At 41.8% G+C, this 25,536-nt stretch overlaps 1 protein-coding gene and 1 long non-coding RNA gene across 4 annotated transcripts in view; one reads left to right on the top strand and one right to left on the bottom strand.

The window, feature by feature from the left end:
* Positions 1–25,536, top strand: part of TTC34 (tetratricopeptide repeat domain 34) — a 68,101-nt gene that overhangs the window by 24,009 nt on the left and 18,556 nt on the right. For both annotated transcript variants that reach the window (XM_072608620.1, XM_072608619.1), the window contains exons 6-8: positions 15,718–15,884; positions 19,574–19,844; positions 21,789–22,003. In XM_072608620.1, the coding sequence (XP_072464721.1) occupies positions 15,718–15,884; positions 19,574–19,844; positions 21,789–22,003 (653 nt within the window). The remainder of the gene's footprint in view (positions 1–15,717; positions 15,885–19,573; positions 19,845–21,788; positions 22,004–25,536) is intronic.
* Positions 14,328–23,737, bottom strand: LOC140504078 (uncharacterized). 2 transcript variants are annotated; one of them, XR_011966956.1, is made up of 5 exons: positions 23,368–23,737; positions 18,478–20,040; positions 18,017–18,168; positions 15,673–15,767; positions 14,328–15,502 (listed from the first exon to the last, which is right to left on the bottom strand). It is a non-coding gene; the product is annotated as an uncharacterized lncRNA (long non-coding RNA). The 2 variants fall into 2 exon arrangements; XR_011966955.1 differs by having other exon boundaries at positions 18,017–20,040.

Below are 25,536 nucleotides of genomic sequence, written 5' to 3'. Positions count from 1 at the left end.
AGTCTGAAGATGGATTCTGGCCCTCCTCTTATATTTTTTTGTGTATTATGTTGTTCCATGCCTGCATAGAAGGTAAATGTCCCTTTGAGGGCAAGGACATTGTTTTTCTTTTTGTCCTGACACTGTGCCTTGCATATAGTAGGTGCTTAATACACGTGTTTTGAATTGACTTAAGTGCTTCCTCATCCCTTCTGAGTCTAGCTATTAAATCCACCTTCCTAGAATGCAGATGAGCTCACCTGCTGGGCTAATGGGAAAACATCTTGGGTGGGCTGTACAGTTGAATTTTATTCTCTTGAAAATGTTATCTTTTGTAGCACAAATGTTATGACAGCAGCTCATGGAGGAAGCAAATGAGATTATGAAAATGAGCAGCCATGTGCAGTCTGGCTGCATCCTGCTGCTCGGAGAGATCTCATCTTCATTCCCTGTTCATGGGTTTTCTCTTTCACTCATGGCCAAACTGGCTCAGTATCATATATGAAGAGCTTGGCATTTCCTCTCCCTCCTCTCCCTCTGCAGAGTGCATTCCCTGATGCCATCAGCAGGTCCAAAAGGTTCTCTTTTCCCCTCTACATCTTAGATTCTCTGCCCAACTGCTATCCTTGCACAATGCCCTTACCTGGGGCTTCCATCCTGTTAAAATTCTCTTGCATTTAATTAAATATTTGCCTGTTTATTTTAGCTGAGCTTAAACTCTTTGAGGGCAGGACTGTCTTGATTTTTGTCCAAGGAAAACATGTTCAGAGGTACTTGAGTGGAGCTCTCCTGCCTGAAGGCAATACTCTTCCAGGAAAGAATGATTAAAAATAATAATTTGTTTTTGTTGTTATTTAGTCATGTCTTTGTGACCTTATTTGGGATTTTCTTGGCAAGCATACTGAAGTGGTTTGCCCTTTCCTTCTCTAGTTCATTTTACATATGAGAAAACTGAGGCAAACAAGGATAGGTGACTCATCCAGGGTCACACAGCTAGTAAGTGTCTGAGGCTGAATTTGAATTCAAGTCTTCCGGACTCCAGGTCTGGCCTTCTATCCACTGCACCACCTAGCTACCCACTTGCATTTACACAGGGCCTTATGATATGACTGGATTTTACAATTTATTTATTTCAAAATTCCCCCCGCCCCACTTTTATCAACTTGAAAAACATCCACAAACACAAACACTTCCATATATAGGGCATACCAAAAACTTGTTAGCTTTAATAGCTTAAAAGTACATTAAAACTTTTGGGACACCCTGTATAAATAGCCGGAAAAGAGGATTTTATAGGAAAATCATAAGCACTTTACATAACAATCATTTTCTATCAAAGTATATATTAAATTTAACACAGTGGTGCCAATATTTCCTTCTTTGTCTAGGTCCCTTTCTCAGTTTCCTTTTGTGTATTTTTAAATGTCTTTTTATGCTATTTTCTTTTTTTTCTTATTTTTTTTGTACCCTATCTCTACCTCTTCCAGTTTCTTCCCCCTCCCAAATAAAAACCCTTCCTTGCTACCGATAAGTATAGTCAAAACATATTGGTCATGTCTGAATAGTTTCACCCTTTGGGCATATTGGAAAGCTTCTTTCTTATCTCTTTCATACTATACTTCTTTTGATCTTTGTAACCTAGTTCCTGTGAAGCCTATGTTACTGTCTGACAGATAAAAAAAGCTGAGGCAAACAGAAGTTAATGACTTGTCCAGGGTGACACAGCTAGAAAGTGTCTGAAACTAGATTTGAAAAAGACAGGGTCGGTAGACTCCCTAGTCAGTCCAAAGACCTTGGATACAAAATGAGACCAATTTTTATGTATCAAAAGCAGCTAATCCAATAAGACCAATTCATAAGAAAATGAAATTAACAAGATACAAGCCAGGATACAAAATTAGGTAATTTGATTTCTATCAGAGGAAAGATTAGGAGATTTCCAAGTTGGGAAGGGGAAAGAGTGAGTTTCAGTTGAGTTAGGAGAGGGTCAAGTAGATTTCAGGGTCTTTCTTTCCCAGAATGGAGAGGTGCTAACTTATTGTATCCATCAACATGTATGAGATAGTAGGTGACTCATACAATCTAGTTTCCGTTGGATGATTTGCAGGAAAGCAAGAAGATGGAGGATGTTATATGTGGCAGTACAAGTTGGAGTCAGTGTTCATGAGCTAGTATGTGACTGGTTCTCTCAATTCCCAAACCAAACTCTCTCCATTTTGTAACTGGTTCTCACTGCATTTCATCAAAATCCAGACTTCCTGACCCCTAATCCTAGCATTCTGTTCCAGTTTTGGTTCCAAAAAATAAGTAAGAAATAAAATATCATGTGAAATAAAATATTGTACAAAAAATGAAGAAATAAAACCTGTTTGGAGCTGTTGAGGACCATTTCTTAGTAAAGATAGCCTAGGATAGTGGGAAGATCATTGAATTTGGAATCATAAGAACTGGGTTTGAAACTGACCAAATTCTTTATCACCAGAAGGTCCCCAAAACATCAATTTATACTTAAATTTGCTTGATACTTTGAGGTATTCTTAAATTCCAGGCTTTATCCTGGGGCCTTTCTCATGATAGAAATTTGCTCTATATTATATCTTTTAACATTTTTAACTTTAAACCGATGCTCCTAGGATGCCTTTCATTTCATTATAATTATTTCACAGTCAATACAATATGTTAGCACTCTTCTAAACGGAGGTGACAATTTGACATCTTTCCAGAGGACAGTCAAGTCAAATCAACAAGTATTTATTGCTTACTGCATTCCAGGAACCTTTTTCATGGGATTTAGCTGTGGAAGGTACATCCATGGTCATAAAGACTTGGAGAGATTGCTTTGTTCACTAGGTCAGTTTCTTCTTCAATCTCCATCTTGCCTTAATGTTACACCAGAAACTGGTGTCTCCACCATTCACCATCAGACTCCTTATATGTCAGAGTTGGAAAGGACCTCAATGTTGGTTCACTTTACAGGGCTTCTTTTGGTGTTGGTTTATATTCTTCATTATAAGGGAAAATAGATCCTAGCAATGGAAAGGACTTCAGAGGCCTCTGAATCCAATGCCCTCACTTTACAGATCAGGGAACTGAGGCCCAGGGAAGTTAAGTGAGATGCTCAAGGTCCCAAAAGTAGGATTTGGGCCCACCCCTTGAACTGGGTCTTCTGACTCAAAGCCAAAATATAAAATTTGGAGGGGAGGTCTGGAGGTGAGGTCCTCCATAATTTTTAAAGTATGAAGTAATCTTGAGAAGAAAAATGTTGGGAACTATTGACCTCCAGGGAAGAGTTGATGTTTAAAAATTTTCCATCATCTCGTATTTGAGCTCTCCATTATCTGGTCCCAAACTAGGTATCATAGAAGCATAGAACTTTAGGGTTGGAAAGGGACCTTAGAAGAGTCCAGAAAAATCCATATCTAAATAGAAATCCCCTCTACAATCCTCCTAAAAGTGGTCACCCAGCTGCCACTTGAAGATCCCAGTGATGAGGAGCTCATTGCTTCCTGAGGCATCCCTATCTGCTTTGATTGATTCTCCCTCCTGAGACCAAGGAAAACAAGGCTAATACAACTTCAACATGAATGCCCTTCAGATACTCAAGGACAGTTATTAGGCTCTGCTCCCCACAAAACGTCTTTTCTCTAGGCTGGACATCCCAGTTCATTTCTGTAATTTTTCTTTTATGTAAAGTAGTGGGGCATGGTAGGGATTAAATTTTGGCATTGGAGTCAGGAAGTCCTGGATTCAAATTCTGCCACAGACATTTGCTGGCTGGGTGACTTTGGGCAAGTCACCTAGTATCTATGGGCTTCAGTTTCATCCTCTGTAAAAAAAGAGAAAACAATAGTATCTACCTCAAAGACTTACTGTAAGATCAAATGGGATAAGGTATGTAAGGTGTTTTGGAAGCCTTGGAGTTCTGTATAGATATAAATCTTGGCTGCAGCCAGACTGTGAAGGGTTTTAAATGTCGGACTGATGAGTTCATATTTTTACCTGGAAACAAAAGGGAATCATTGAAGATTCTTGAGTATGAGAGTGATGTGGTCAGATCCATATACTCTCTCTCTGTCTCTCTCTATCTCCTCTCTTTCTGTCTCTCTGTCTCTATCTCTTTGTTATCTCTCTGTTTCTGTGTCTCTCTCTCTGTCTCTATCTCCTCTCTCTCTGTCTCTCTCTATCTCTCTATCTCTTTTCTGTCTCTCTGTCTCTGTGCATCTCTCTGTCTCCCCTTCTCTCTCTTTCTGTCTCTCTGTCTCTCTCACTGTCTCTGTCTCTTTCCTTCTCTCTCTCTCACTCTCTATCTCTCTCTGTCTCTCTCTTCTCTCTATCTCTCTCTTCTCTCTGTCTCTCTCTCCCCTTCTCTCTCTCTCTTTCTCTGTCACACTGTCTCTCTCTCTGTCTGTCTTTCTATCTGTCTCTCTGACTCTCCCCTTTTCTCTCTCTTTTTCTCTCTCTCTGTCTCTCTTCTCTTCTCTCTCTCATATGTGTGTATATATATACATATATGTATATACATGTGTGTATATATACACACATGTATATACATATATGTATATATATATGTACATAAACAGTTGTATGGGAGATGAATTGACGAGAGCATAGCAGCAGGCTGGGCATCTCTTCCAGCACTCTGGGGGAGGGGGGATGAGGCCTGCAGCAAGATGGTAGAGGAGATCTTGTGAGAGATCTATCAGTTAATAAACATTAATGAAGCCCCTACTCCATTCCAGGCACTAAGGACATGAGCGTTGAGAATGCCAGACCCTGGCATTGTGATACGTCCTGGAGGCAGCTCTCCCAGGCCCCCTAGGCTGGCCCTCCTCTTGAAATCTTCCAGGTGTGGAGAGTTCGCCTTCTCACAAGGCAGACCACTTAATTTTGGGACACATCTCTGTGTTAGAAAGTCCAATTGAGCTGAGCTGAGGAATGTCTCTCTCTTTCTCCTTGTTCTGCCCTCTCTTGGCCCATACAGACACATTGCAATCCTTCATATACTTGAGGAAAGCTGATGTGTTCTTCCCCCAATACTAATGCCTTCGGCACACAGCAAGTACCTAATAAATGCTTGTTGTGATGGCATGGTCCTGAGTCTCTTCATCTACTATCCTAGTTGTCCCCTTCTGGATACTATGGAGCTTGTCAGCGTCCTTCCTATAACTGATCAGGTATATTCCCAGAATGGCTGGGGGTGCCGTGGATTAGAGTGCTGACCTTGGAGACTGGAAGATGTGAGTTCACATCCAGCATTAGACACTTACTAACAGTGTGACTCTGGGCATATCATTTAAAAACGTTTTCTCTTTATCTCAGTTTCCTTACCTTGTAAAATGGGAATTATAACAGCACCCATCTCCAAGGGTTGCTGTAGAGATCAAATCAGGTGGCAATTGTAAAGTGCTTAGCGCAGCGCCTGCCCCTGGTAGGTGTTATATAAATGCTTGTTTCCTTCTTCTAACCACAGTACTTCAGATGTGGTCTGATGAGGAGGAGGGTAAGTATTCCAGGAGGATCACCTCCCTGGTCCTGGTCACTACATTCCCATAATACAGACCAAGAATCTGCTGCCTCAACTGCCCCGTTGGACCATTGACCCATACAGGTCTTGTAATCCACTGAGCTCCCCAAATCTTTTCCACAAAAATTGATGCCCAAACCTCCCCAATCTCACATGTTTGACGTTTAGTTTTGAGTTCATATGGATAACTACGTTTATCTCTATTACATTTTATCTAACTAGACTTGGCCCAATGTCCTAGTCTAGTGGATTGTTTTAGACTTATATCGAGAATGCTGGCATATCTCTGGAACTAGAGGTAGCATGCTAGACTTGGACATGAGTGTGAATCCTACTTCAGACACTGTGTGACCCTGGATGAGTCACTTAACTGCTTTCAGACTCAGTTTCCTTATCTTTCAAATGGGGATAATAATAGAACCTACCTCCTAGGATCAAATGAGATAGCGTTTATAAAGTGTTTTGCAAAGCTTGAAGTGCTATACAAATGCTGGTTGATATTATTATCCACAAATTTGGTAAGCACAGATCTATGCTTTCCACCCAAGTCCCTGAAAAAGTGCTAAAGAAATCTCAGAGGTGACTCCACTATAGACCACCTTCCATCTTGACTGTCCTTCGATAGTTTTGAATCAATCAACAAGCATTTCTTAAGCTTCCGTTATCTACCCAGCACTATTCTAGGGATATGAAGACAAAAATTAATCAGCCCCTGAACATCCTTTTAATATGATGTTCTAGACATGGCCAGAAATCTCTGGGAGGTATGCTTGTCTCCAATTTTCAGCTCCTATTCTCTTCCCTTTTTTTGGAAATCTGATGGATGTGTGTCCACCTCCAGATCTCAGACCCCTCTCCTATTCTCCCCTCCCTCCTCCCCCCAAATTCTGTCTGACAGTCATTCTTGCCAGCTCTCTCATGACCGAAGGATGTTGTGCATTTGGACCAATGGCATGTCTTTGATGTGTCTTTTCCTTCTCTTGGGTTTCAGCTCTCTCTTTGCCTCCTACCTGTTACTCTGCTCTAAGCGTTCACCTGTCCTTCTGACCTCCCTCCTAGTTTTAACCTCTGGAGTTAAGCAACATCTACCATATCACACCTTTCTAGGTATTGGCTTATATTTTCCTTTTTTGGAAAATCAGGACATTTGACCTTTTTCCTTCCTTCCTTCCTTCCTTCCTTCCTTCCTTCCTTCCTTCCTTCCTTCCTTCCTTCCTTCCTTCCTTCCTTCCTTCTTTCCATCTTTCCATCTTTCTTTCTTTCTTTTCTTTCTTTCTTTCTTTCTTTCTTTCTTTCTTTCTTTCTTTCTTTCTTTCTTTCTTTCTTTCTTTCTTTCTTTCTTTCTTTCTTTCTTTCTTTCTTTCTTCCTTTCTTTCTTTCTCCACAATCTTTCACATATTGCTGACCGTGGTTCAGCCATTGCATTCAGGTACTTCCATCAAAGTCAGCTTTCAGGCTTCCCATACACACTGGACATGAGATGCTCCATCATTTGTCATTCATTTCTGGCCAGTTCTTAGTAATTTGCTAATACATCTTTAACAACCAGCTCTGTAGGGTGGGGGATAGGGGTGGGGATACGTGTACAATGCACTTTTTAAGTTATATATGTATTGTTAATATTTTCTCCTCTTTTTAAAATCTAGGCAGCCATTAAAACCACAAATCAAGCCCTGATTCATAGTCTTTGCCTATTTTTCAGGTATAAAGGTTCACACACAAAATTTAATGATAGCCTGTCTCCAGCACACCCTTGTCAGCCACCATAGCAAGGTCATTCTCGGCCATCCCTAGTTGTCTCATGAGGGGCTCCTGGGTCTGATTTTATTTATATAGAGCAGCCTTCCAGTCTTTTTTTCCCAAAGACGAGATCTTACCCTGCCTGTTCAACCTCCTTCAGCAATTAGCAGCTTCCTATCAAACATTAGATGAGCCATTATCTGGCTGAAAGCAATTACCAGACACTTTACAATATTATTTCATCTTATTTTGTCTTCCAATGGTTCTGAAACTCTTGATAGAAAGTAGCCTTATTTCTATGTTTACCCAGGCTGGAAATCCTCTGGCTTGTGAATGACCTTCCTAAGGTTGATGCCCAGCAAGGAGCATAGGATGCCAGATGTGTTTCTGCCCCAGGCAGACAACTGAAAGGATCCTTCTCTACTTGTGTTTCTCCTTTTCAACGTCTTCTCCCTCTCCTCCCAAATGAGGTGGTCAGCTCAGGGATCCCTAAGATCCCTCCTCCCTTGGACTGTGAATTCTGTGATTCTAGAACATGAACCCTCCCCTCCATCCCAGACACTCTCCCTGCTCCACAACATGGCCACCATCTTCCTACTTCTGCATCTTAGATCCCTTTTTTCTCTTCCACCTGTCTGCATCTTCCCAATTATTCTTTTGGTTGTAGAACAATGGTCATCTGCCCTAGAAAGCCTTCCCCAGCCACAAGGATGGTTGTCTCTAGAAGGTCCTCAGTGGCATCTAGTGCAATCCATACCTGAAAGAAATCAAGTCAAACAAACCTCCATGAGGTGGTCATCCAGCTCTTGCTTGAAGAGCAAGAAGGGAAACTCACTACCATCTGGTAGAGCCCATCTCACTTTGGGGAAATATTTAATTATTAGTTTTTTCATGACATTAAGGTTATATTTGCCTCTTTGTAACTTCCACCCGTCATTCTTGGTTCTGCTTTCTGGGACAATGCAGGACAAGTTTGATTCCTTCTATATCACAGCCCTGAAAAAATGGGAGGTAGTTATCATTGCCCACCCACCATGCCACCACCACTTCTCCAGGCTAAGCATTTCTTAATATGGCATGTTTTCATGGCTGCTCATCATCCTGGTTGCCTTCTTCTCTTCCTCCTGTCCCCTCCTTTCCTCCACTCTTCTTCCCTTTCTTCTCCTCTGGTCCCTTCTCTTCTCCCTTCTCCTCTCCCATCCTCTCCTCCCTTCCCCTCTTTCTCTCCTCTTTTCCTCTTCTCTTCTGCCCTCAAAAGTTCCTCTGGTCATCCCCAGGTCCTCTCACCAATCTTAATATGTCATGATTTCATGACTCATTAGCACCCTGATTGCTCTCTCCCCTCCTCTCCTCTTCTCTCTTCTCCTCTCCTCTCTTCTGTCTTTCCTTTTTTCTCTTCCCCTCCCCTCACTTTCCTTCCCCTTCTCTCCTCTGTCTCCTCTTCTCTCTCCTCCTTTCCACTTGCTCCCCTCTTCTCCTTTACCCTCCCTTCTTCCCTCTCCTATTCTCAGAACTAAGCATCCCTAGCTCCTTCAGCCAATCATAATATAGCACATTCTCCAGGCCCCTCTTCATCCTAACTGTGCTCCTCTCTCCATCTAAGCAGTGACCCTTCCAAGAATGTGATACCCAATATACAACCTACTACTCTGGCCACGGCCTCACCAGGACACAGTGTAGCAGGAGATAGAGCACAGTCCTGGAATCAGGAAGACTTGGGTCCAGATTCTACCTCAGACATGTACTAGCCAGACCTCCCTACATCTCAGTTCATCTTCTCTGTAAAACAAGGGGATTGGGTTTGATGATGTCTAAGTCCTCTCCCATCTCTACCTCGAAACCCCTATGATTCCACAACCTTTAGCACAGGTTCTTGGGTATAGGCAAGGCAAGGATGTTAGAGGGACTTTGCCTTCATATCTGCAGAGAACCCAGCACAGAGCCTGGTACAGGGTAGTCTCCTGAAGACGTTTGGTAACTTGCATGAATCTGTTGAAGGATTTAAAGGGCTTTCATTTATTAAGTAGACATTTCTCTGGCCATTACTGATGCAACACGTGTCTTTCACACTATTGTTATGTAGTTGCTTCAGTTGTGTCTGAGTCTTTGTGACCCCTTTTTGGGATTTTCTTGACAAGGGGATTTGCCATCTCCTTCTCCAACTCATTTGACAGATGAGGAAACTGAGGCCAACAGGGTTAAGTGACTTGCCTGAGGTCACACAGCTAGTAACTATCTGAGGGCAGATTTGAACTCAGGTCTTCCTGATTCCAGGCCAGCACTTTATCCACTGTACTACCTAGCTGCCCCTCCACACTATATGGAGGGATACCAAGGATAATGCAAAGGCACCTTCTACATGCCTTTGCCCAGGCTGTCCCCCATTCTCTCCTTCCCACCATCTCTAGTTCCTTTCAAGGTTCAGCTCAGATACTCTCTTGTCTACAAGGCCCTGTTGTGGATCCTTCCTCTCCACCTAATTTATACAGCTTATACACTTTGTATCTATTTTATTATCATTGTAGATTGGGCATCTTAACTACCCCACGGGTGAATTTCAATGGGATGACAAACTTACGTGGGAGAAGAAAATTACATCTTTTATTTTCATTACCCTACTTCAAAATTAGCGCTTTTTTTTCCAATTACAATAAGAATAGAAAACCAGTTATGATTCTGAGAAGGGTCCTTAGGTTTTATGAAAGGGGTCCAGGATGCAGAAAAGATAAAAAAAAAACATGGTGTGGATGTTGTTCCCCCCCCCACAAAAAAACCCTATCCCCCTTTAGAGAAAAGGTCTTTGTGCCTCCAGTGCCCAGTACCTTGCACCCAGTAGGTGCATAATATTATTTCTTGAAGATAGACACTGCTTCCTCCTGCAGAAAGTGCAGGGTCTTAGAAATGTGGCTGCTGGAGAGAGGCAGGAAGCAGGAAGACAGGCTGGATGCAGACCCATTAGCATGCCAGCCAGCTTCCCCACATCACCCATCACAGACCCAGCTCTCTTTATGTAAATGGCCTTGTAGCTTGTTATCTGTGCTCTGCAGAGATTAGAGGTCTGTCCATCAAGGCCAATTCCAAAGGCCTTCACTGATGGAGACCAAATTGCTGGGCCCCTCCAAAGTCAGGACTGCTTTCCAGATGTTTTCAAGGTCTGACGTCTCCTCTGATTATCCTAACTATGGCAAGGACTGGCATTTTAAGGCCAGCCGCAGAACTCTGAGACTCTATTTCCCCTGTCATTTCACTGTCATTGCCAATTAGAAGGAGAAAGAGGAAAGAGAAAAAGACTGGTAATAGCCAGCATTTGTATGGTATTTTCAAGTTGCTAAAAAGTTATGCCTACATACATACATATATATATATATATATATACACACACATGTATATACATATATGTGTATATATGTATGTATATATGTATTACTGAAACTATTGACCCAGTGTTCAGATGAATAAACTGAGATTGGTGGAAGCAAAACAACTCCCCCAGGGTTACACATCTGCGAAGATATGATATCCACGACTTCTTGAATCAAAGCCCTGCCCTGTGTCTATCAAGGCAAGCCAGACCCAGCTCTCCAAGGGAGCAGGTCCTACACTTGGAAGCAAAGAATGCTGTGAATGTACCTTAATTACCAAGATGATTCTCTTAATAAGGCTCCATTAAGAAATAGTATTTTCGTAAGATTGGGCCTGGTGACCTCCCCTTAAGGGAAGTATAGAATCAATGCATTGAACCCAGGACTCCCTTAAGCCAGGGAATTATCATAAAACATAGGGTAGCTAGATGGCACCAGAGTGGATAGAATAACAGGCCTGAAGTCAAAAAGAGTCATCTTACTGAGTTCAAATCCATCTTCAGACACTTACTATCTGTGTGACCCTGGGCATGTCACTTCATTCTATTTGCCTCAGTTTCCACATTTGTGAAATGAGCTGGAAAAGGAAATGGCAAAGTACTCCAGAATCTTTGCTAAGAAAATCCCAATTGGGATCACAAGGCATCGGACATAACTGAAAACGAAATAATTATTGTTATTATTACATACTTCGACCCAGAGGTCCTACTCTCTGGAAATAGATGCACCAAGGAAGTCAAAGACAGAAAGAAAGCTCCTACATTGACCAAAAATATTCAGAGTAGTCCTTTTCCTGGAAGAGAAGAATTGGAAATAAGTGAGTGCCTAAAAAACTGGGAATGGCTAAACAAATTGTGTACATGAAGGAAATGGAATATTCATCATTTCATGAAAAATGATGGATATTAAGAATATAGAGAAGTTTTAGAAAACTTATATGAGTGGATGCAGAGAGAAGTATGAAGGACACAAAAATAGATACAGTGACTATGAAAGTGGGAATCCTAAAAACAACAGCAAAGAGGTTAAAAATACCCACTGAGCGTGAACGCTTCCCCACAGGGAGGAGAGGACAGCGTGCATGCATTCCCTTCCTTCTTTGCAGAGGTTGGGGCGTGCAAGTGCACAACATATCATGTGCCATCAGACTTGGGTGATATGTCAGGTTAATTTTATTGAAATCCTTTTTCTCCCACTTTCTTTTCTTGGCTGAGAAAAAATTCCTCTGTGGGTAGGGGACAGGGGAGAGAGGAACTTGAAATGAAAGTGATCTAAAAACAACAAAAAATCTAAAATGAATATATAAAAAATGTCCTTGCTAGGGTGCATGGTGAACATGATCAAAGGGAATGTTTACAAGGTAACTCAATGTGTTAAAACCCTCTAATTTGCCACTAGTAATAAAGATAGGCAAAAGTTTACTTTTGTTTACTGTCTTAGTTGCAAAAGTTTTACCAGATATTTTACTAATGCCAGGGATTTCAGTGGAAACCTCCAACCCATTTAATAGAAGTACTTTCCCAAAACTTTAAAATAATGTATTTACTTGCATATAAACAATTGCAATTCTAACTGCAGAACATTTTTATTCACTAAAATAGGTAAGAACTTTATTAGGTAATTTTATGCTCCAAATATGTAATTTTTGGCTTCAGTATCTTAGAACTGCATTTTTAAGCATAAATACATACATGTGTACACTTACAAATATATATACATACACACATATATGTGTGTATGTATGTACATATATATGTGTGTGTGTGGGTATTCAGTCTTGTTACCAATCCAAATTAGGCTTCCTCCCAAGTAAGTAACATCCTTTGCCCTTGAGTAGTCTGACATCAATGAAGCCTGCTGCTCCTGAAATGTTCTTCTGCAAGGCTCACCCATCCCCTTCTCTCATTAGTGAGTTCTTTATAAAGCCCCCATTTCATGGAGGGGCCCAGGTCATACTGACTCAGTTCCCCTCTCAGTCATGTTCCTGAATTTCTGGAATTTAAAGTCATGCCCTACCTTTTGACCTCTCTCCCTCCTTTTCCTCCCTTTTCTTTCCTTTCCTACCAACTTTCCTTCCTTCCTCCCTCCCTCCCTCCCTCCCTTCCTTCCTCTCTCTCTTCCTTCTTTTTTCCTTGCTTCCTTCCTACTTCCCTTTTCTTCCTCCCTTCTTTCCTCTCTCCCTCCCTCCTCCTTCTTCCCTCACTTCCTTTATTTTTCCCTCTTTTTGTTTCTTCCCTTCCTTCATCCCTCCTCTTTCTTTTTTCTTTTCTCCTCTCCCTCCCTCCCTCCTTCCCTTCCTTCCTTCCTTCCTTCCTTCCTTCCTTCCTTCCTGCCAGATTAATTGCAATTATGACTGATGCCTTCCATGAATTAGACTAAAGAAAGATATTGATAACCTACGTAATGCACAGTATGTCAGTCCTCACTGGTAGTAATGGAACTTGGAGGAGGTTTCAGATGTAACCCATGTCCCACTATCCCCAGCTCTGGGCTTATAGAAATTGACCTCTGTCTTATACATAGCCCTCAGATGATCTGCCTGTGGCTTGTTCTTCCCCCACTCATAGATCACTCTGGGACATCTCAACTTTACTAGATGTGAGTAACAAGATCCCCAGTTCCCATATAAGCACTGAAAATTATAGTGGATGTCAAAAATAGGTGTGCATGTAATTTGTGTTTGTTGTACTAAGGCATAGGCTAAGGTCTTCAAAAAGAGGGTAGCTTTGTGCATTGATTAGTTAATTATTTTCATTTTGATATATAAATTGCTACTTTATGTAAATTATATTTAAAATTTAGTTACTTTTTAATGTTCTTAGTTTGATGAATAAAAATATTATTCTTCATGACTTTGCATTTAATAAAGGTTCACCTTTAAAAAAATAATTTGCTGTATATCCCTGGGTGCACATAAAAAATGTGGAAAACACATATAGAACTCAAATTAGCTTACAAATAGTCCGTATGATTCCTCTTCCCCCTCTCCTGAATTCCATCTTCTCTCCCAGGGACCATGCAGTCTTCCAGACTCATAACAACCATATTTTCATCTGGACTCCCATCGTAAGTTAAATTAACTTAGGGTTGCATCTGATTGTTTTCTCATCTCCGTAGGGAACAAGAGGTGAAGTCAGGGACAGCCTGGGTTTAAATGCTACTTCAAATGCATACTAGCAGGATGACCCTAGGCAATTCTCTTAACCTCTCTGTGCCTCAGTTTCCTCATCTATAAAATGAAGATCTTGGACTCATGGCCTCTACTGTTCCTTCCTGCCTTTAATCCATAATCTTATGATCTCACATCATAGGCAGGGAGATATCTGTCCTGTTGACAGGACAGTTTCCAGCTGAATACAATAAAGGAAAATATGGGAAATTTGTGGAAAAGGATAGGACAAGGGTATTAGGAAAAGAGATGAAGCACAGAGGTGATCTGCTACAAGTGTGTCCTATAGGTCTCAGAACCACTGGATCCAAGATTTAGAGACTGTCATAGAAAAGTGCAACTAGGTAGTAAAGTGGATGGACCACCAGACCTGCAGTCAGGAAGACTCATCTTCCTGAGTTCAAATTTGACCTTAAACATTTACTAGCTGTGTGACCCTGGATAAGTCACTTAACTTTGTTTGCCTCAGTTTCCTCATCTATAAAATTAGCTGGAGAAGGAAATGGAAAACCACTCCAGTATCTTTGCCAAGAAAACCCCAAATAGAGACATGGAGAGTCAGAAGAATCTGAAAAATGACTGAACGACAAATAATGAAGCTATAGACAAATAAGAATTCTCATTTCTGGAAACAGTCAGGTGATAAGCAGAAATAGAGAACTGGACTGGCCATTATGAAGAATGATCTCAAACTCAAATAAAATCAAAGGTCACTAAACTGTACATAAGAATCCTTCTGTGTATATTGGCTTAGTTTTAAAATATTATCCATATTTTGTTAGATTTTTCATCTATTTTGTTAAATATTGCCCACTTATATTTTAATCTGAGCATTTGGGAGTATCGTGGAGTATTGTTGTGTCTGACACCTCTGATTAAGAATACCAATAAAATGTAAGCTTTTTGAGGGCAGGGATGGACTTTGCTTTTATATCTATATCCCCACTGCAGGGTTTGGCACAAAGTAGGCATTTCATAAATACTCGTTAGTTTGTTGATGGGTTGACTGACTTTGGCAGAGGAGGAAGTAGTCCAGAGAAGACTGAGGTTTCATCTCTGTCATACTTCTCTGGCTTATTCCTCCTTCTGTACATTTGCTGATGTTCTGTCTGTATAGATAACTTCCCTGACTACTCTCTCCAATGATCTCTGTCCTCTCTGTGATGGAGACAATGCTAGACTTGGAGTCAGGAAACTGAAGGTTAGATAGACTCAGGAGGAATATGAAGGGCTGTCATGGGGAAAGAGGGACCAACTTTGTTCTGCTTGACCGCAGAGAGCAGAACTAGGATCTACAAGGGAGAACGAGCTTCCTAATCATTACCACTCTCCCAAAGGGGAAAGGTCCATCTCATTGGAAGACTTCAAGCAAAGGTTAGCAGAGATCCCCCTCTAGACCAACAAATCAATAATTCTCTTAGTAGACATTGGGCTAACTCTGGCCTGACTTGTTTTTTTTTTTTTTCATTATTTTTAAATTCTGAATCTTGCAAACGGCAAGTAAACTGAGCATTTAGAACAGAAGGAAAGCATTGTACACAAGACAGAAAACCTATTCTATAAAGCTTGATTTTATTTTTAGGTATTTAACAAATTACTATGTAATTTTCAAAGCTTTCCTGTCCGCAATTCCTTTTTATTTGCCTTCCTTTTGTTCTCTTTCTTTTGGAGGGGACATTGAAAAGGAGGGGTGGCCTATTTTTAACGTCTCTCTCCCTCTAACTGTGACTGCATTGCAAAAGAAAAAAGTAAAATAAAACTCTCATAACAAATACACATAGTTAAACAAAACAAATTTCCATGTTAACTGTATCCCCAAAATGTATATTCTATCCTGCTCTATGAGTCATCACCTCTCTCTCTCAGGAGGTAGGTAGCATGTTTCACCTTTTACTTACCAGAGCGTAGTGTGGTCTAACTTGTCTATCTCTCCTCTTCTCCAGGAAGTCAGGCCAGGGAATCCCTCCTGGCCAGGGCCCGATGCTATGGTCACCTAGGCCAGAAGAAAACAGCTATTTATGACTTCAACACCATTCTCAGGACTGACCCTACCAATGTGCAGGCTCTGTGTGGCAGGGCATTTATGTATCTGGTTCTGAATCAACAGAAGGTATGACTTTGAGAAAGCAAGGACCTTTGAGTGATGTACAGCTGGGAAAGACCTAGACATGCCTTTTTCATTCCTTGGATAATTAGCCTCCAAGTTCTTTGGACTGGGTAGGTGTACCCTAAATCTGGACCCACTTGGACCAAAGATCAAAATGGGACTGTTTAGATTTATGGAAAACTTCAACCTCCAAAAAACTCCCTAAAATGTGAATATAAACCAGATTTTCATAATGAGTCCTGTTTTCCTAATGGTTCACATTCTAGCATCAGAGCTGTTTCAGCCTTCATTTCTTCCCCACCAAGCAGTTAATGGGCTGTGAACAAATGCTTAGATACATGTGGGGAGTTCCTCATTTTAAAGACACTATTCAGTGAATAGGTTGATTATAGGGTTTTAGAGCAGAAAAGAACCTCAGAGATCATAGGATCATAGGGGACTTAGATGCAAACAGCGTCCCAGTACGCCAGGTTGTCCTATCTCAAGGGCAGCCCACCCCCCAAAAAAATTCATATTTCGTTGGTTTATTTTTACCCCAACCAAAGGTACTTCTGGGAAATTTCCAAAATCTTAAATGGAGTTAATGGCTTATTCTCCCCAGAAATGGATAAAAAGATCTTTGGAATTTGGGAAAATTCTAACAGATGAACAAAGCATGTATTCTACCTATTGTAAGGTCAGTCCTCAATTATCCACAGAAATGGGGCCACAAAGAACATAGAGGTTATAATCTACCAATGGAAGGAAGGAAGGAAGGAAGGAAGGAAGGAAGGAAGGAAGGAAGGGAGGAAGGAAGGAAGGAAGGAAGGAAGGAAGGAAGGAAGGAAGGAAAGGAAGGAAGGAAGGAAGAAAAGGAAGGAAGGAAGGAAGGAAGGAAGGAAGGAAGGAAGGAAGGAAGGAAGGAAGGAAGAAAAGGAAGAAAAGGAAGGAAGGAAAGAAGGAAGAAAAAGAAGGAAGGAAGGAAAATAGGAAGGAAGGAAAATTGGTTTGTACTCCTGTGGGTGAGTTTGGGAATAGGAAAAAATAGCTCTAAAGACATCCCTTTCACCTCTTCACTTCTCTTTGGAAGACTCAAAGTAAAGGGCTAAGAGGTTCCCACTCCCTCCCAAAGCATCATAGACTATCAGTTGAGTTCACATCTGTTTTGGTGTGCTGTATACTATAGCTCTCACTATCCATGTCCTGTTCTTCCAGTTTGACCATAAACTCTTTGTGGACAGAGATTATATACTATTCATACTCACCTCCACCCACACAACTCAGCACAGGTCAGGCACTCATTAAATGCTTCTCTCCAGCAAAAGCACAGATTGTTAAAGTCAAGAGAGACCTCAGGGACCATCTAGTTCAATGACTTCATTTTACAGATGAGAACTGAAAACCAGACCAGATGAAGTGACTGGCCTTGGAATCACTTCCTTAAATCAATCAATCAATAAACATTTATTAAAGACATGCTGTGCACCTGGCACTGTGATGAGCCAAGCTTCTTTGCCTCAGCATGACCTGATACTATGTGACCTTGGGCAAGTTATGAACTTCCCTCAATCTCAGTTTTCTCCTCTGTCAAAGGCGAGTAACAATACCTACCTCATAGGGGTGTTAAAAGAGTCGAATGAGACAGCATATGTAAAGCTCTCTGTATATCTTAAAGTGCTACATGAATAACAGCTATTATTATTACCCAGTATCACACATTGGTAATTAGTGTCAGATCAGGTCTTCCGCTGTGTAGTGGGGAGTTGGCTCTTCAGTGAAAGGTCCTGGGTTCTGATCCCAGATCTGTGCCACCTGTGGGTCATTGAGTTGATTCCTCAACCTCTCTGGGCTCAGTTTCCCCTTCTGAAGAGTGAAAAGGTTTAACTAATTCTCTGGGTTCCCTTCCAACACTAGTTCTATGATCCTGTGATCCCAGGTCTGCCATTGTCTACCATATGCTGCCTTCCCATTTCCATAGGCCCAAGAAGATATGTGATGTGGCATGATGTGACATGACATGGTATGACATGCCATGACATGATGTGACATGATGTGACATGACGTGATGTAATGTGATGTTTCAGGTCAGGACAGGACTGGTACCCTACTTCAGGACCATACGATTTCATATTTGGGTTGTCAGCCAGCCAGCCCACCTTTTCTGGCAGAAACAGATATGTTTATCAGCAGAAAGCCAGTCTGTGTCCTAGTAATTGGAAGTGGTTTCCCAACCTGCTGGTTCTCTAGATAGAAGCAAGCCCTTCATGCAGCTTGCTTAGGTTTCCTGATTCACTTAGCAGGTGAAGTTCTGTAGAAGAAAAGGGGGAAATGATAATAATAAATGCTGTTAAGAATAGAATATTTAGAAACCTGGTCATTTCTGTGCTTGGTAGGATTATCTGTCTCCTCTCTCTAAGTGTTCCGAGGGTTTTGGGAAAATCTTGTTTTTAATTTCAGGGGTCAAGGCCAGGTATGGGTGAGGCATTTCGTAAATCTTAGGTCGCTATATAAACATCAGCTATTACAATTATTGTTGTTACAGTCAGGTGAAGTAGACGGGATCTTCATTGCAGATACAGAATGGGAGACTACAGAGCAGCTAGACAGAGTGCCAAACCTGGAGTTAGGAAGACTCATCTTCTTGAATTCAGCTCTGGTCTCAGACACTTCCTAGCTGCATGACCCTGGCCAAGTCACTTTACCCTGTTGATCTCAGTTTCTTCATCTGTAAAACAAGCTAGAGAAGGAAATGACAAACTCCTCCAGTGTCTCTGCCAAGAAAACACCCAATGGGGTCATGAAGAGTCAGATGAGACTGCAAGTCAATAATGTCACTGCTCTCCACCAGAACAACTAGATTCCCTCAGCCTCATATGGGACAGGGATCAATTCTTATACTTCTCCCCTCTCCCCCGTAATCCTTAGGGCAGTACTCCTTCCTGTAGAAACTCATTATTTAAAGATAATCCTGTTGAGGAGGGTCACTGATCAAGAAAGCTATAGAATGGATATTTTATTTAGAGATGGATTACTAGTCAAGGCCAAATAAAGAAAGCAGACTGACAAAGTTGGGAACAAAATATCTAAGTAAGAATGAATGAATGATGACTGCATAAGCATGGCCTAAAAGGAAGATATCTGTCTTGACCCCTGAAGCCCTGAATGTCAATCTCATAGATTACTCCAGTTTGTCCAGTATACATCTTGTTTGTATGTGATATGGTCCATCCCATTGGACTGTGAACTCCTCAAAGGCAGGGATTGATTTTTGCCTTTCTTTGTATCCTTAGTGCTCAGCTCAGCGTCTGACATATAGTAGGTGTTTAATAAATGCTTGTCACTGTATAACCTTGGATGAGTCCATGTACTTCCCTAGGCTTCTATTTTTCTGTCTGTACAGTGAAGATAACAGTGCTCACTCTTTCAGACTTGTAGGACTTTTGAGTAAAAAGACATTTGGTGAATCTTCAAGTACTGTGTCAAGTGTAATATGGTGGTCAAGCTATCCACAGTGCTACCTAACTGCATCATATAAATGTCAAGTCAGGTCAACAAGCATTTATTAATTGCTTGCTGTGTACAGGGCACCAAGAATGCAAATGAAAGAAGAAATTCTATCAGTATTCTACAAGCTTCTGGGAGGGAGAGTTTGGAGCCCAAACCTGAGCTCCCCAACCTGGTCACTAATGCCTCACTGTTGATTGTCGTCATAGGAAGCTGTGGACAACATCATTTCTGCTCTTACCTTGGACATGGCAGGAGTGGTCCCTGAGATCTTGTCACTGAAGCAAGAAGCCCAGGTCTTCATCACTCAAGGCCTCTACTCCCACTGCAAAGCTGAACTGAACCAGCTGGCTTTGGACAAGAGCCTTCCTAGGGAAGAGCCCTCCAAGAAACTGCTGGTCATTGGGGAAGCGCTTGTTAAAATAGATGCCTTGAACTCCAGCTGGTGGATCCTCCTTGCGGATGTTTTGATTTTGAGAGGTAAGAATGATGCTTTACCAGGGAATGTACTATCAGTGTTCTATATGAAAAGGCATGGGATGGAAACACATTTATTAAGTACTTACTGTGTGCCAAGCATCACGCACTAAGGGTACAAATGGACAAACCAGAGAGTCCCTGCTTCCAGAGAGATGACATTCTAATTAGGGCCGACATGCCATTAAGGAGATGAAAGCTGCAGGCAGAGAAACAGGCCCAGTGGTTGTTAGGGTGCAGCAGAAGGCAGATAAAGTCCCAGCTAAAGTTCCACTTTCTACAGGATGCCTTCTTTAATTCCTTTTAATCAGTTATTTTCTACTTAGCCTGGATAGAACTTGTTTGTATATGTTTGCTAGCATGTTCTCTCCTCCATTAGACTGCCCATGGGGGCAGGCACTGTCTTTTACCTCGCTTTGTATCCATAGCCCTTAGAACAGTGCCTGGCACATAGTAGGTGCTCAATAAATGTTTATTGACTAAATAACAGATTGTAAAGTCCAGCAGAGCTGATGGCAATGGGTATAAGCAGAAATGTCCACTCTCAAAGCCGTAAGGGACCTGGCCCCACAACCTTTGTTAAGGAAAGATCCTGGTACGGTCTAGGTAGGAAACATTTCCCTTTGACAAAACTTGAAAGATAAAACCAGGGGTAGCAAAGTAGAGAGGAAAGATCCCTGGACTGAGGATCCGGAGCTCTGGGTCCTCGTTCTACCTCTGCTTAAAGACCTTCGAGGAGTGAGAGCTCACCACTTCTTGATTCCCTTCTGGATGGTTCTTATGGTTAGGAAGTTTGTCCTGACCTCCAGCCCAGCACTGTCTCTGTACCCACTGCTTCTGGTCCTGGTCTCTGGGGGCCAAGCTGAATAAGACTAATCCCTCTTCCATGTGACAACCAGTAGGTACTTGGCAGCTATCATGCTTCCCCCCTTCTCTTCCTGATCTAAAGTCTCTCATTCTATCCTCTATGCTGATTCTCAGGGAACATAGTGGACCCTGAATTGCTTTGCATTGAATCCAGAAGATCTCAAAGAGGTCCAAAGAATTATTTTTTTTTAATTTTGTCTGTTTGTTTTTCTTGAATGCCACACCTATAAAATAGGGCAAGTTATAGTTGTGTTGCACAGGGATGTTGTGAGACTCAGATGAAATCATGTACATTCAAAACATATTACACTGTATGCTCAAAGAAAGAGAGAAAAAAATGTCCCTTGCCTACAGGGGCTTATAGTTTAGCAGGAGAGACAAGACGATGATTCAAAGGGTAACAAAACAAAAACAGGAAGGGATAACTGCATAAGAAAAGTAGAGATCTAATATTAGGCAAGGGCTGAGGGTGAAGGACACATCATTTTGAGACTGGTTTCCAATATATACAATTTAGGAATAAATGTGAGTCAATTAGTTTGCATTGGAGGGAGGAAATCCCTTGAATGGAGTCAAGACTTAGGTTCAACTAGATAGGTAACTCTGGGCAAGTTGCCAACCCGCTCTGAACCTTGGTTTCCTCATCTATAAAATGGCAATAATTATACCTTTAATTCTTATCTCAAGATGTTGTTTTGAGGCTCCGATGAGATCACATCTGTAATCCAATGAGTTAACATACACATGATCAAATGAAATAACACATAAAGAGCTTTGCAAAACTTAAAATACCTTAAATATAGTAAGTAAAATATTGTAGCATGGCAGTTGCTACTGTTATTATATAATGGAAATCTGGATTTGGAACTAAAGGAAATCTGAGGAGCTGCTTAATCCAACCCCTATTATACAGATGAGGAAACTGAGGCCATAGAAGTTAAGTAATTTGCTGAAGGTCACCCAGTAGTGGAGTGAGGATTTGAACCCAAGATTTCTGACTCCAAATTTAGAGCTGATCTATTTTCTTGTTCCTGAGTTTGCCATCCATGGTACATTGTTTCTACATTCCCTCTCAAACAGGTTGCTATGAAAAGGCTCTTGAGCACCTACAAGAAGTTCTAGGCCCCACTCCCAGGTCTGAGCCTGCCCAGGCCCGTCTGGGATTCCTCCAGTTGAAGAAAAAAGACATTGCAGCTGCCATTCACAACTTGCAGCCCTTGGCTGGAAAAGATGCCAAGGACCTGGCATTCCTCTTGCATCTGTTGGACACCAAGCAGCGGCATAGGCTCTCACAGGTATGGTAGGGACTGGCGCCATCTTGTTTAGGATCACCCAAGAGTAAAGGGAGGGGAAAGAAAGGGAATAAACATTTATTAAGCTCCTACTATGTGCCAGGCACTGTGCTAAGTACTTATAAATACTATCACATTTAATGCTCACATCAACCATGGGAGCTAGGTGCTATTATGCTCCCCATTTTACAGATAAGGAAACAAGCCCAAAGAAGAACTTGCTTAAGGACATCCAGATAGTAAATGGCAGAGCCAAGATTTGAACCCAGATCTGATCTCAAATGAAGTACTTTTTCCAAAAGGCCACCTAGTTGGAGGGAGACAGTGAAAAGAGCAGTGGTTCTGGTATTGGAGAATTTGGGTTCAGATTTCACTTCTGCTGCATGCTACCTGTGAGAACTTAGGTAACTTTACCTTCACAGACCTCAGTTTCCCTATCTATAAAATATAAGGGGTGAGGTGGATAATCTCTGAGCCCTAGTTCTAAATCTGTGATCCTACTTAGAATTGAAAATGACCTCAGAGGTCATTCAGCCCAACCCCCTTATTTTACATATGAGAAAACTGAGGCCCAGAGAAGTGAAATAACTTGACCAAGGTAGCAAAGGTTATAAGTGACAGATGAATGATTTGAACCCAGACCCTCTGACTCCAAAGTCAGCATTCATTTTTCTGTACCCCACTGGCTCTGCTGTCTTTCCAAGGGTAACCCCTTAGAACAAAATCTATGACCTTTATAGTCTTACATTAAATTGCATTACATTCCATTGAATTCAACAGATCTCCAAAAGGCCCCAAGAATCTAAGGTTCTGTTTTTGATTTCTTTTGTTTCTGACTACCACATCTATAAGGTGGTAAATTCTTGCTACCCTGGACAGGGCATTTTTGAGACTCAGATGAAATTATGCCCATCCAAAGCACTTTGCAATGTGTTCTAGATGGAAAAAGAGAGGGAAAAAAAGATGGTCCTGCCCTCGGTGAGCTCACTGTCTTACAGGACAGACAAGACAATGATTCAAAGGCCCATAGGATAATAACAAGAATCCATATGCTGTTGCCTTTCTATGTTTCTGTGGGAAAGGTGAGAAGATGGGGGAATGGCCTCCCCCATTCCTACCCCCAGCCTGTTGCCTCCCCAGGCAGTCACAGCAGCCTAAAAGCCCCATCTATGCTTCTTCAACCCTTTGGAAATTCTCTCCTGCTCTTCATCAGACCCCATTAAGGCCATGGCGGCTGCCTGATTATCTGAGTGCATCTCTGAGGAAAGCACAGGCATGCAATTTGCAGTTATGACTTCAGCTGATGGGGAGAAGACAGCTTGGTAAACAAGAATTAATTTATCAGCTTGTAAAAGTTTCTTACTTACCTTGTCTGAGAGAAGCCTCTATACGCGAGAAGGGAGTGAGACACCCTGTACCAGGAAGAAGCTGGTGGAATCTCATTTGACTGTCTGGGACTCACTGAACCATGGATTATGTCTCTTCCTGCTCCCCAGAAAAGGGGGTTGAAAGCCATCCTAGAGGAGGGTGAAAGATGCAGACTAGCAACGGAGATCAGGCTTTGGTTCAATTCATTGAAACCAGCATTTTCTAGTCAGAGGTTGGGGGTTCGAATGCTGCCTCTGACTTTGACTATCTGTGTGACCTGGGACAAGTCAAGGTCCCTGGTCCTCAGTTTCTTCATCTGTAAAATGAGGAGTTTGTACTATGTTGCCTTCCACCCATAGATCTACAATCCTAGTAAGCTCCTACCATGTGCCAGCCAGGTACTAAGTTAAGCACTGGGCATAAACTGAAAAAAAGTAATTAATCCCTGCCCTCAAGGAACTAAAATTCTACTGGAAAGAGGGAAGGGGATACAAGATATACATGAATAAACAAAGTTTATACAAAGTGAATTCAAGATGAAGAGAGTCCTAAAAACTTCAGGGAGAGTGTATATGTGTGTATGTGTGTGTGTGGGGGGGTGTCAGGGGATCAATTAACAAGCATTTAGTAAGTACCTACTGTATACTTGTGCTAGGCATAAGGAGGATGCGCATACAAACATGAAATAATCCTCGCCCTCAAGAAGCTTATACTCTATAGGGTGAAACAGGATACATATATATAAGTAGATATGAAATATTTGCAAAATAGCAAAAGGTAACAGGAATATGTTAGACATTAGTAACTGAGGCAATCAGAGAAGGTTTCACATACAAAGGGGTACTTGACCTTGGTCTAGAAGGAAGTTAAGGAACTCAGTGAGCAAAGATGAAGACGGAAAGCATTCCAAATGCAAGGGCCATGCCATTTACAAGAGCCAGCTTGCCTGCTGGTTGACGGGAACACATGGGGTCTGAGGAAAGATATTATGAAATAAGAGTGAAAAGGCAAGGGAGAGAGAGCAAAAAGTTTTAAATGCCAGGCTGAGGATTTTGTATTTTAGTTTAGAGGCAATAGGGAGCCATTGAACATTTTCTGAGTCAAGGAGAGTGACATGGTCAGATCTTTCTTACAAATGTCACTCGGGCCGCAGGGCAGAGAACGGATTGAAAAAGGGCAAGACTGGACCCAGGGAGGTCATCTGGGAAACTGCCAGCTGAAGTAGCACTAGACCTAGAATCAGGAGGATCTGAGTACAATCCCAAAACTTTCCCATCTTTGTCATTCTAACTTGATATCAACCCAAGAACAGGATAGATGGGTATTAGAATTCAGTGTCTAATGCCTGAAAAGTTTTGAAGTTCTTTCTGCCTTATTGACTGACATCTTAAGAAAAGAATCTGTTTTCTGTATTAGCTGCATCAGACGGATGAAGACTCTGGTTTTATCTCTACTTTGATGGCTTTGGAGAACAAGATGACCGTGAAAACCCCCCTACCCTTTTCTAAAACCATCCCCCTTTCTTTTGAGAGATTTGGGAGCTCAAGGATTCCTATCTGGCTTAAAAGGAGGCCAAAGGAGGGGAGCATCCAAATTAAAGCTAAAAGCTTTGATGTGTCCTTCTGGGAAATAAAGAAACCCAAAGGAGCTCCCAGGCTCATTGGGATGCTTCTGGTCCCAGATCTGCTAATAGGCAGGGCTCCTCTCCTCCCTCCTTCCATGAACTGGAGACACAAACTTGTAAGGAGGAACTGTGCCCTGGACCTATCTACCCTCTCTTGTCTTCTATTGGATGTCTTGAGGCTTGGCTGGAAATGGGGAAATGGTCCTTACTTGTTCCTAAAGGGCAGGCCAGGAACTGGAGACTGGGACCTCCAGTCAAGAAGTGGACCCCTCCAGTTGGGTTGTCATTATTAATTTGGTATCTATCATATTCCTCTCCATGGCTGCAGTTTTTTTTCCAATTGACTAAGGCTGCCCTACCCCCATATACCTCCATGAGACAATGGTCCCACTTCTCCTCCCTCCTGCATTCTTGTGAAGATGACAGAAGATGCTTTCCTTTGCTAAGTCTCTGCAGTGACCTGCTCAGTGACACCCAAATCCCAGAGACCTACTTTTCTCTCAGGCTATGTAGGAATTCTTGGCTTCCCAAAGGGAAATTCTGA

This window comes from Notamacropus eugenii, chromosome 5 (assembly GCF_028372415.1).
Source record: "Notamacropus eugenii isolate mMacEug1 chromosome 5, mMacEug1.pri_v2, whole genome shotgun sequence".
Lineage (NCBI taxonomy): Eukaryota > Metazoa > Chordata > Mammalia > Diprotodontia > Macropodidae > Notamacropus > Notamacropus eugenii.
The sequence above is the reverse complement of the archived record's forward strand: the minus strand, read 5'-3'. Positions and strand labels throughout refer to the sequence as shown.